At 45.9% G+C, this 12,500-nt stretch overlaps 1 protein-coding gene across 2 annotated transcripts in view; it reads right to left on the reverse strand.

Moving 5' to 3' along the window:
- Atpalpha (sodium/potassium-transporting ATPase subunit alpha) overlaps nt 1-12,500 on the reverse strand; it is a 182,629-nt gene that overhangs the window by 122,935 nt on the left and 47,194 nt on the right. Inside the window, exon 2 of one of the 2 annotated variants that reach the window (XM_070120591.1) lies at nt 12,382-12,408. The exons of the other annotated variant lie outside the window; for it this stretch is intronic. Coding sequence (XP_069976692.1) covers nt 12,382-12,408 — 27 coding nt within the window. The remainder of the gene's footprint in view (nt 1-12,381; nt 12,409-12,500) is intronic. 2 annotated transcript variants of the gene reach the window in all.

Below are 12,500 nucleotides of genomic sequence, written 5' to 3' on the forward strand. Positions count from 1 at the left end.
GAGGAGGAAGAGGAGGAGTGGAGGGCGGGAAGGGAGGAAGGGAGGAGGAAGAGGGGGAGGAGGAGGAGGAAGAGTGAGGAGGGGGGGGAGGAGGCAGGGAGGGGAGGAGGGTGGAGGGAGGAGGAAGAGGAGGGAGAGGAGAGGAGGAAGAGGGAGGAGGAGGAGGAGGAGGAGGAGGGAGGGAGGTGAAGGAGGAAGTGGGAGGAGGGGAGGAGGAGGCGAGTGGAGGAGGAAGAGGGAGGAGGAGGGGGAGGAGGGAAGAGGAGGAGGAGGGAGGAGGTGGGGGAGGGGGAGGAGGAGGAGGGGGAGGGAGGTAGTGAAGGAGGAGAAGGAGGAGGAGGAGGGAGAGAGGAGGAGGAGGAGGAGCAGGGAGATGGAGGAGGGAGGAGGAGGGGGGAGGCAGAGGGAGGGGAAGGGTGGTGGAGGGGGAGGAGGAAGAGGGAGGGGGTAGGGCAGAGGGGGGGAAAGAAGAAGGGAGTGAGGTGGAGGAAGAGGGAGGGGGGAGGAGGAGGAGGAGGGAGGAAGGGAGAGGAGGAGGGAGGGTGGGGGAGGAAGGAGAGGGAGGAGGAAGTGAGGAGGAGGAGGGGGAGGAGGAAGGGGGAGGAGTGAGGAGAAGGAGAAGAAGAAGAAGAAGACGAAGGAAAAGAAGAAGAAGACGAAGACGAAGGAAGACTAAGAAGAAGAAGAAGAAGCAGGAGGAGAAGGAGGAGGAGTTCGATTCCATGCGGCGCCGAGAGTCTGAGCCTCTGTCTGAGTCACTCTTGTTTATGGTGCGGCAAGGGAGTGGGGGGTGGGGGGGTAGATGGGCAGGGAGTAAAGGGGGTAAAGGAGTAAGGTGGTGGGTGGGAGTTGGGTGGGGGGGGGGAAGGGAGGCAAGCAGGTGAGGTTCCATCGCCGGCTTAACTAACTATCCAACTATCTATCTAACTATCTAACTATCTAACTATCTAACTCCTAACTACTACTAACTACAGGTTGGGTCTTCCTGCCACAAGGAACCTATTTAGAAGTTTGTTTTACTTATCTATTTATTTATTTATTTTTTTTTGGTTTGATTATATAATGGGATGTGATTCTTTTGTGTTTTACTTCATATATATATATTTTTTTTTTGGTTTGATTATATATTGGGATGTGATTCTTTTATCTGTTTTTTTTCGTAATCTATCGGTTCTGATATAGATTATTTTTCTATAGGAGAATGTTGCTTGTAAATGTCTGCGAATAATATTTAACGAAGTATATGAAACCGCAATAACAAAATTACTTACCTCTCTTTCTTTCTAACATATCTAAGAATTGATGAATATTTATGAATCCAGTAATCTTTAAAAAATAAATAAATAAAATAAAAAAGTAAGATTTCATTATTTTTTTCCCGCAAACGTCATTCGTAAAAAAAAAAAAAAAAAAGGTAAGATTTTCCCCGTAACCGCCATTCGTAAAAAAAAGAAAGAAAAAAAAAAGATTTTCCTATTTTTTTCGTAACCGCCATTCGTAAGAAAAAAAATTAAGATTATCCTATTTTTTTCGTAGCCGACATTCGTAAAATAATAATAATAATAATAATAATAAAACTAGGAAAGATTTCCTCAGTTTCTTCGTAACCGCCATTTCGTAAAAAAAAAAAAAAAAAAAAAAAAAAAAAAACGTCATGCAGACTGCCTCCTCCGACGCCTGGTCGACCTTTCTCCCGGCCAGAAACCTGCATTACGGTGCCAGGTCACGAAACACTCAGCACAAGCCGTGTGTGCGACTGACCTTCTGAGGCACCGCCCACGACCTTTCCACCCGGCACGAAGGACAAGAGCCCAGGCACTTCCCCCTCCAGCCCGTTCACGCCCGTTCACGCCCACACAGCCTCCGCAGGGATGTGGTGGGGTGGGGTGGGGGAGGGAGGAGGGGGGAGGGGGTGTCTTGGTGGCTTAGATCTTCATCTCGTGAACTTTCGGCATCATGTCTGGACGCCTCCTGACCTTTTTCTGTCTTTTCCCTCCATCTCCTTCTTGCGTCTTTCAACTATGCGGTTTCCATCATTAGCGTCTTATGACCTATTATTCCTCTCCTTCCTTAGCGGTGCTTATGCTGCTTCTTCTATTAATAACACATTCAATGCAGTGTCTTTTATCGTTGGTACTTTTGCAATGCTCGTTCTAGGTAAGTATTTTGGGGACTGGGGACTTTGCTTGGCCAATCTCCATGCAGTCTCTCTCTTTCTTTCTCTCTCTCTCTCTCTCTCTTTCTATCTTTCTATCTCTCTATCTTTCTATCTCTCTCTTTCTCTCTCTCTCTCTCTCTATCTCTATCTCTCCTTTTATCGGAGCAACTGAAATGCAAACAAACGCGCTAATACATACAAAAAAAGCATTTTCATTACAAAAGCAAAAGTACAATACACTGAAATAGATCCATTTTCTTGGTACAACGATCTCCTACTTTCATATCCGTCTCGATCACGGTGGAAGGACTATCGAATCACGTCTTTCTAACATCTATTTACTTATTTATCTATCTATTTGTGATTTTTTGGGTCGAGAATAACTCATCCAGTCAATCTTGCAACCCACACTGTGCATCGTCGGGTTCTGAGCAAGATATCCCCATCTATCTAAAACTTCATACAGTGACTGATTCATGAGATAATAAAATTAACTGCCTTTTCTTCATAATACAGCGTCTCTCTTTATAGATATTGCTTTATGAGTGCCCCCCCTTTAAAAAAAAGAAGGTTAGTGTTTTCTGTCGATAGGAGTGTGTTATTTATCACTATTCTTTTATTATCTATATTTCTTCTATTTTTATTTCCCTCCCCGAATTCCGTTCTTCATGCACTTGCAAAATAAAATCTTCTTCGCTATCATGAATCATCTCTTTCTCAATCGTGATGTTTTATAAATCGCTTTTCAGGCAATTGCAGCATGTCATCCTTCACTTTATTAGTTCCTCCGTCACTCCCAACTCCATCAGAATAATTCGCTTATGTCTATAAAACTGACAATTACGATAATCAGTCTTTCTCTCTCCATCCTTCCTTCCCCCCCTGCCTCCCTCCCTCCCTCCCATCCTTTCAATCTTCCCCTTCCTCCTCTCCGTCCCTCCCCTGCCTCTTTCCATCCCTCTCCCTCCCTGCCTCCTTCCCTTCTCCTCCCCCCTTCCTCCCATCCTCCTCACCTTCTTCCCCCTCCTTTTCCCCTCCTCCCTCCCTCCCATCCCTCTTCTTCCTTCCTCCTCCCTCACATCCTCCTCAATCTTCCTCCTTCCCCTCCCTCCCTCCTCCCATCCTTCTTCCCTTCCTCCCTCCCTCCCTCCCATCTCTTCAACCCTTCCCCTTCCTCCTCCTCCTTCCATCCTCCCTTCCCATCCTCTTCTTCCCTCCCTCCTCCCATCCCATCCTCTCAATCTTCTCTCCCTCCCCTCCTCCCATCCCCTTCTTCCTCCTTCCTCATCCTCTCAATCTTCCCCTTCCTCCCTCCTTCCATCCCTCCCCTCCTATCCCCTTCTTCCCTCCCTGTCTCCCTCCTTCTCCCTCCCATCCTCCTCAATCTTCCCCTCCCTGTCCTCCTTCATATCCATCCCTCCCATCCCCTTCTTCCCTCCCTCTCCCCTTCCTCCCATCCTCTAAATTTTCCTTCCTCCCTCCCTCCCTCCCACTTTCCTCAATTTTCCCTCCTCCTCCCTCCCTACTTCTCCTCTCTTTCCTCCCTCCCTCCCATCTTCATCAATCTTCCCCTCCCTCCTCCCATCTCCTCTTCTTCCTCCCTCCCTTCCTCCCATCCTTCCTCACCTTCCTCCTTCCTCCCTCCTTCCATCCCTCCTTCCCATCCCCTTCCTTCCCTCCCTCCCTCCCATCCTCTCAATCTTCCCCCTCCTCCCTCCTCCCTCCCATCCTCCCAATTTTCCCCTCCTCCCTCCCTTCCTCCCTCCCTCCCATCCTCTAAATCTTCCTCCTTCCTCCCTCCTTCTCCACCTCTCTTCCCTTTCTCCTCCCATCCCATTCCTCAATCTTTCCCCTCCTCCCTCCCTCCCATCCCCTTCTTCCTCCTCTCCCTCCCTTCCTCTCAATCCTCCCCCTCCCTCATCCTCCCTCCCCCTTCCATCCCTCCTCCGTCCCATCCCCTTCTTCCCTCCCTCCCTCCCTCCCATCCTCTCAATCTTCCCCCTCCTCCCTCCTCCCTCCCTCCCCCTCCCTCTCCCGTAGGACTTCGATGATGCCCAGAAAACGTTGCGGTTTTTGGGCAAATTGTCATCCAAAATCGAATTATTTTTGTCTCCTAAGAGTTCTCGGAGAAACTAAAGGGATGATACGATTATATTTTATTTAGGTGAAGAGAAAATCGGGAGAAGAGAAGAGAGCAAGAAACAAGGGTAGAGAGAGAGGAAGATAAAAGGAGAGACATAGGTGAAGGAGAAGAGGAAAATATAAAATAAGTTCAATAACAAGGAGTACAGGGAAGATTATGATGATGAAAAAAAAGGAAATGGAACAGAAAAAAAAGAAACAGAAGTAAAAAAATACCAAATTTAGAAGATCAATATTAAACGAAAATGCAAGACGAAAAAAAAGTTGAGAAAGACGAAAAAGGGTACAAAGAGCAACACAAAAGAATCGCAATTCCTCCATTAAACCTTTACCATACCCTAAGACAGGAGATAAAAGCCACCATTTCAATCAAGATCCTGAGAGGAGGAGGAGGAGCCAAAGAAATCGACAAAGAAGAAGGAGGAGAAGGAAGAGAAGATACAGGAGAGGGAGAGATGAAGAAGAAGATAAAGAAGATGATGAAGGAGAAGAAGATGAAGGAGAAGGAGAAAGAGAAGAAGAAGGAGGAGGAGATGAAGAAGTAGGAGAAGAAGAAGAAGATGAAGGAGAAGAAGATGGAGATGAAGGAAGAGAAAAAGGAGTAGAAGAAGAAGCAATAGGAGAAGAAAAAAGATGAAAGAGAAGATGAAGGCGAAGGAAGAGAAGAAGGAGTAGAAGATGCAGGAGGAGAAGAAGAAGAAGAAAAAGATGAAAGAGAAGGCGAAGGCGAAGGAGGAGATGAAGAAGAAGAAGAAGACAAGAAGGAACAGAAGGAGATCCGCCGACCCCCCTTCCATCACGAGGGATCAACAACGTCCCGTCACAATCAGGAATTCTTATTAACGGTTTCGTATTTTTAGCTACTGTCATCACCATCCTCATCAGGCTAATGGAGATCGCGTTTTCTGTTATTTTTTTATATATAACTTTTTTTTTTTGAAAGAGAAGGCCCACGTCACCAAAGGACTTTTCTCGGTGATTGGGAAACAAGACGTCAGATGATTTTTATTATTTTTTGGAAATGTTATACAAGGTATTGTTTTTCAAAAATTGGTATACTTATAAATTGATATTGTAAACCTGTGTGCACACACACTCACATACACACACACGTGTGTGTGTGTGTGTGTGCGTGTGTGTGTGTGTGTGTGTGTGTGTGTGTGTGTGTGTGTGTGTGTGTGTGTGTGTGAGGGAGTGAGTGGAGTGAGTGAGTGAGTGAGTGGTGAGTGGAGTGGGTGAGTGAGTGAGTGAGTGAGTGAGTGAGTGAGTGAGTGAGTGAGTGAGTGAGTGAGTGAGTGTGTGTGTGTATGTGTGTGTGTGCACATAAACACATATATAATCCAAACACAGTCACACAACATTACCCAAGAGCCAGATCTGACACGGCAAAAAAAAAAAGCCCGAAAATGATGAAGAAGAAAAGTTGACCGAAAAATCGCCCGAAGGAGGAACTGGAGGAGGTTCAGATAGAATTTCCGAAGGTACACGTGAGGGGAAAAGAAGCAGGAAAATAAGAAATTGAAGGAGAAGAAAAAAAAAGGGGGGGAAATAATGTGGAGTTTGGATGTGAGATGTAGGATTGGATGTGGATGGAAGAGTGTGTAGATGAAGGAAGATGGAGGAAGATGGAGGAATGAGGTAAAAGATGGAGAGATGGGGTAGGAGGAGAGAAATAAAAAAGAGATATGGAGGAAGAGGAATATATTAAACAAATGGAGAGGAGGAAAGGGATATAAGGTGGAGGAGGAATGAAGTAAGAGATAGGGAGATGAAGGAGGAATGAAGTAAAGAAATGTAGTGATGGAGAAGAAATGAAGTAAATGATGGAGAGATGAAGAAATGAAGTAAAAGATAAAGAGATTGAGGAGAAATTAAGTAAACGAAATGTAGAGATGAAGAAGAAATGAAGAAAAAGATAGAGAGATTGAGGAGGAATGAAGTAAATGATGGAGAGATGGAGGAGGAGGAATGAAGCAAAAAATGAATACTTGAAGTTGGAGGAAAGAATATAAAGGATGATTAAATTGAGGAGGAGGTAGAAAGTGGAAAAATATGAAGAGATCGACGAGGAGAATTGAAGTAAAAAAAAAGATAAATAAAGGAGAAAAGAGATAAATAAATAATTAAATGGAGGTGGGAAGAGATAAAAGATGGATAAATGGAGGAAAGGGAAAGAGGTAAAATATTGATAAAAGGAATAGAGAAAGATACGTAATAAAGCGGATAGGAATGGTGGAGGGAAGAGATAAAAGATGGATAAATGGAGGAAAGGGAAAGAGGTAAAATATTGATAAAAGGAATAGAGAAAGATACGTAATAAAGCGGATAGGAATGGTGGAGGGAAGAGATAAAAGATGGATAAATGGAGGAAAGGGAAAGAGGTAAAATATTGATAAAAGGAATAGAGAAAGATACATAATAAAGCGGATAGGAATGGAGGAGGGAAGAGATAAAAGATGGATAAATGGAGGGAAAGGAAAGAGGTAAAATATTGATAAAAGGAATAGAGAAAGATACGTAATAAAGCGGATAGGAATGGAGGAGGGAAGAGATAAAAGATGGATAAATGGAGGAAAGGGAAAGAGGTAAAATATTGATAAAAGGAATAGAGAAAGATACGTAATAAAGCGGATAGGAATGGTGGAGGGAAGAGATAAAAGATGGATAAATGGAGGAAAGGGAAAGAGGTAAAATATTGATAAAAGGAATAGAAAAAGATACGTAATAAAGCGGATAGGAATGGTGGAGGGAAGAGGTAAAAGATGGATAAATGGAGGAAAGGGAAAGAGGTAAAATATTGATAAAAGGAATAGAGAAAGATACGTAATAAAGCGGATAGGAATAGAACGAAAGACTAATCTTGAGAATTAGAAATTTCGACGTAGAATAATAATAAAAATAACAATAAAAAAAATAAAACTTTTTCCTTCACATTTAAAGACGGATGTTCGAGATTAGAGTAAATACCTAACTTTACTTCAGAGTAGAAAACCTCATATTAAACTAATGAAAAATGAGACAGTGTACAAAAAAAAAAAAAATAAAAAAAAAAAAAAATAAATAAATAAATAAATAAATAAATTTAAAAATAAATAAATAAGAAAATCATGAAACGATAGTAATTATCATCAAACTTAGAGATCATTTTCGTTCATATAAATAATTTTCGTTTGTCTTACGCCATCCATTTTACAAGAAGAGATGACTGACTATCGAACTTATGACATGACTTATGACTGACTATGGAACTTATGACATGACTTATCAAGATGACTTAGACTCGTGGGTTGTAAAATACACAAAGGAGTATCTTTAAGGTGTAGCTCTGCGGTTGATGGGTTGCTGGGGAAAGGGGGGTGGGGAGGAAGAGGGGGGGGAGGTAGACCCCCGCCGGCGACTCACCTGCTACTCAGGTGAGGAAGGGGGGAGGAGGGGAAGGGGGGGAGGGGAGGGAAGGAAGGAGGGGAGGGGAGACACCCACACCAAGATTACAGATGAATCAATAGCGGAGTGTGCGTGAGTGAATGTGGATGTGGGTGTGTGTGTGTGTGTGTGTGTGTGTGTGTGTGTGTGTGTGAGTGTATGTGTGTGTGTGTGTGTTTGCGTGTGTGTGTGAGTGGGTGAGTGTATGTGTGTGTGTGCCCATGAGTGTATGAACATACGTGTGTCTTTGTGTGTGTGTCTGTGTGCGTGTATGTGCTTGTGTTATTCTCGTAATCTAATTTGTTCTTGCGTGTGTGAATGAAGGACGGGGTGTAGGTGTATGTGTGTACGCGAATGTGTGTGTATACGCGTATGTGTGTGTGTACGCGTATGTGTGTACTCATGTAAGGGGAGGAAGGAGGGGTTACATGTGCGTGTGCATATATAACTTCGCATGAGGATGTGCGTGTACCACTGTGTGCGAATGTATGCGTGTGTGCGTGTATCTTCGCGTGTGTAAGTCCACGGCAAATGGCAGGGTGGGGGGGCGGGGGGGGAGGGGGTGGAGAACACAGTCTCACAAAGAAGAGGGGAGATGGCCGAGCATTCAGAGGGGAGCGAGGAGGCAAAGAGACAATGAGGAGGGGAGAGACGAGACAACAGACCAGAGGAAGTGAGAGGCGAACGGAGAGGGGAGGCGAGGGGAAGGGGGTGGCGGACGGGAGGCGTGAGGGGAAGGGGGAGGCGGACAGGAGGCGGAGGGGTTGATGGGGGGAAGGGGAAGGGGAAGGGGAGGAGGAGGAGGAGGAGGAGGAAGGAACATGTGAAGATGGGAAGGCGGAGGGAAGCTGTCAAGAGGGAGATATGAAAGGGATGTGGAGAGAATGAGAGTGAGAGGGAATGAGAGCATGAGGGAGGAGAGGAGAAAGGGACAGGGACAGAGGAAAAGGACGGGGAAAAGGAGGGAAAAAGAGAGAGGGAAAGAGGGAGGGAAGGAGGTAGAGAGAGAGAGAGAGAGAGAGAGAGAGAGAGAGAGAGAGAGAGAGAGAGAGAGAGAGAGAGAGAGAGAGAGAGAGAGAGAGAGAGAGAGGAGAGAGAAAGGTCATGCACATTCATGAAAGTGCGTGAGCGAGGAGGGGGGAGGGTGACAGAGGGGTGTGGCAGGCCGGCGGTCGTGCAAGCAGACGGGACCCACACGCGCACCAGTCACGGGCACATAGCAACACCACGCAGTCCCAGTGTCACGCCTCCCCGTTGCTGTTAACGTCTCTCGCCCGCGTCTGCCTGCCGTGGCTGCATGGTTACAAATCTGGGTCATGCAGCCATGCGCAAGCCGGCAGAGTCTGAAGCAGGTTCCGATCGCCACGCTGGAACGCCGGTCGCGAGTGCGTCGGCGCCGGAGCGGAGAAGCCGGGCGGTCCCTTCTGGTCCCTTCTGGTCGGCGGGTCGGTGATGCGCTTCCTCCGTTGCCCTGGCGATGCTGCTGAGGCCGGGGACGAGACGCCACTGGGAGATGAGGCGCGGCGTCGGGGCGAGGAGACGGGGACCCGAGGAGCGCCAGGGAGCCGGTCGGACCCGACGGCAGCGCCCGCAAACCTTGGGACTTAGAGAGAGCCCTTCGAACCTCAATCGAACCCCGCATGAAATCGTAACGCGTAGGTAACGGACGGTTGTAACGGGGAATAACGTAAGAGACTGATGCGGCGCTTTTAAGGGTGATTATCGTTCGAATCGTGAAAGCCCATGAACTAAAACGCCGCGAAGATAGACCATGATGATGAAGATGAGGATGATAATGTAGAAAACGAAAGAGAGAGAGAGAGAGAGAGAAAGAGAGAAAGAGAGAGGAGAGGGAGGCGAGGAAGCCGACAGGACGAAGCCGAGCAAAAGATGCAAATAATGACACCGATGCCCAGAGAGAGAGAGAGACCGAACAGCGCCAAAGAAGAACGTCTGACAGCAGGAAAAAACGACCCAAACCGGACCAACAAACGCCCCAAGATGACACATACAATCCTCCTACAAGTGGCGATGACGATGACGAAGGGAAGACGATGACTTAGAGACAACGAGCCGCTGTACAAGGGATGATGAAGCTGGCCTGAGACCCGCTAGGCTGCTGTGAGGCGGTGTGGCGGCCGAGGCTCACGCTTCTGTATTGATTCTCCCACATGCACGCTCATCTCTCATCTCTTCTCACGCTGTCTCTCTCTTTCCTTCTCTCTCTCTCTCTTTCTCTTTCATATTCGTTGTTTCTCTTTGCTCTGTCTCTTTCTCTGTCAGATTTATTTCTCTCTCTCTCCCTCTCTTTCCTTCTACCTCTCCTTTTCTGTCAGATTCCTCTCTCTCTCTCCCTCTTTCTCTGTCAGATTCGTTATTTTCTCTCTCTTTCTTTCTCTGTCAGATTCGTTATTTCTCTCTCTCTCTCTCTGTCAAATTCGTTATCTCTCTCTCTTTCTGTCAGATTCACTATTTCTCTCTCTCTCTCTTTCTGCCAGATTCGTTCTCTGTCTCTCTCTCTGTTAGATTTGTTCTTTCTTTCTTTCTTCTCTATCTCTATCAATTCCTCTCACTTTCTCTATCAAATTCTCACTCTCTCACTCCCGCTATCATATCTAGTTACCAAACCATTTCTCTATCGCTTTTGCTGCCCTAAGAGTATGTGTGTTTGTTTACTTGTATGTTTGTATATTTATAATTGAGTATATACCGGTGACGGGCTAAGTGAAAAGACAGATAACATAGTAAAGAGACGGATAGATTTATGTGGCTTTAAATAGATAGACTGAATGATAGATTGAAAACTTGATTGATTGAGAGAGGGAGAGGGAGAGGGAGAGGGAGAGAGGGAGAGAAGGAGGGAGGGAGGGAGGGAGGGAGAGAATAAACCAAATAGTGCGGAGAAAAGAGAAAAGAGGAAGAAAGAGAAAGAAAGAGAGAGATAGATAGAGAAGAGAAGAGAAGAGAGAGGAGAGAGAAGTGAAAAGAAAGAAGAGAAGAGAGAGAGAGAGAGAAAGAATGCGAAGAGAGAAGAGAAAAGAGAGGAGAGATAAAAGAGAAAAGAGAAGAGAGAGAAGAGAGCAAGAAAGAGAGCAGGGACCTCCCAGCAGCTAATCCTCCGGCGATCAGGACAATAGCCCAAGACCCTCCCCTTCAAAACCAGGTCCCGCGCCGAGTTACCCGTAAGGCCCACTCGCACAGGTAATACCCAGGCCATTTTCGACTTTCCCGCCCGAGGCACATGACACTGCCTTCCCCCCCCTCCTCCAAGACGGCTCATCTGATGCCCGAGAGCAGCGCCGGGATGTGATGAAGCATGAATTAAAACGGGATCAGCAGATTTGTCCTCTCGCGCCGCCCGCCCGCCGGTGACTGAGGCGGTGGACCGGGAAGGGGGTCGGGCTCGAACTGGAGCAGTTGCTTGATTGCTTGTTTGGTTGTTTGATTTTGTGTTTGTTTTTGTTTTGATTTGTTTGTGTGTGTGTGGGGGGGGGGTGCGTGTGGGGGTGTATGGGTGTGGATGTTTCGGGCGTGTGTGTGTGTGTGTGTGTGTGTGTGTGTGTGTGTGTGTGTGTGTGTGTGTGTGTGTGTGTGTGTGTGTGTGTGTGTGTGAGTGTGAGTGTGAGTGTGAGTGTGAGTGTGTGTGTGTGTGTGTGTGTGTGTGTGTGTGTGTGTGAGTAGGTGAGTGAGTGAGTGAGTGTGTGTGTGTGTGTGTGTGAGTGAGTGAGTGTGTGTGTGTGTGTGTGTGAGTGTGTGTGAGTGTGTGTGAGTGTGTGTGAGTGTGTGTGAGTGTGAGTGTGTGTGAGTGAGTGAGTGAGTGAGTGAGTGAGTGAGTGAGTGTGTGTGTGTGTGTGTGTGTGTGTGTGTGTGTGTGTGTGTGTGTGTGCGTGCGTATGTGCATGTGTGTGTGTGTGTGTACGTGTTTGTGTGCCTGTTTCACTTGTTTACGCTATGATTTGAGTTTCGAGAACCTCCTGAAGAGAACCCATACTTGCAACACGTGATGGAGAACATATAACAGAACTTCCATTCCCTTTAACAACCATTCGGTGTTTTTAATCGTCATTAAGGACGTCAAATCACCGTTACGAATACAATGACAAGTTGTTATCCTGTTATGAGTTGCTTTGGTTATTTACTTACCTTTGTTCTTCTTTTAATATACATTTAAAAGGAAAAAGAATACATCAAATATCATGCGTTATAGTTATTTGAGTGCATAATTACGAAGGAAACGTCAAGCAGCGACACAAAACGAACAAGACAAGAATATCAGTAAAGAACAAGAGAACAAGAGAACAAGAACATCAAGAGACGAACAAGAACATCAATATTTTTTTATTTTATTATTATTATTTTTTAACACCGACATTAACACAGACAATGAGAAAACGATAGCGTCAAAATTACACGAGATAGAGAGAAATTTTTGAAGAAAAAAAAAATCCACATTCCTGTTTCATTTCAGCTTCGAACCGACAGTCGCTCGGTCACAACATAACCTTCAGGCGTCACACACACAAAAAAGAGAGAGAAAAAATCTTTATCTGTGTATGTGACGCCCTTGTGTCACGGTGACGTCACGAATCGAGATGCCACAAGAAGCCAAGATGTCACAGGAAAGCGGCATGCGACATCCACCACACATGCTGACTTACGCTAGCATCGCCGTTCTGGGCAGCTGCCTGGAAAGTAGAATAAGATTTATTCTCCGTCACACAACACTCTCCACGAGCGAAATCACTTGTGCTTCCTATGGCATTGTTTAAAGGTGTTA

The sequence above is a fragment of the Penaeus vannamei genome, chromosome 4 (genome assembly GCF_042767895.1).
Source record: "Penaeus vannamei isolate JL-2024 chromosome 4, ASM4276789v1, whole genome shotgun sequence".
Taxonomy (NCBI): Eukaryota; Metazoa; Arthropoda; class Malacostraca; order Decapoda; family Penaeidae; genus Penaeus; species Penaeus vannamei.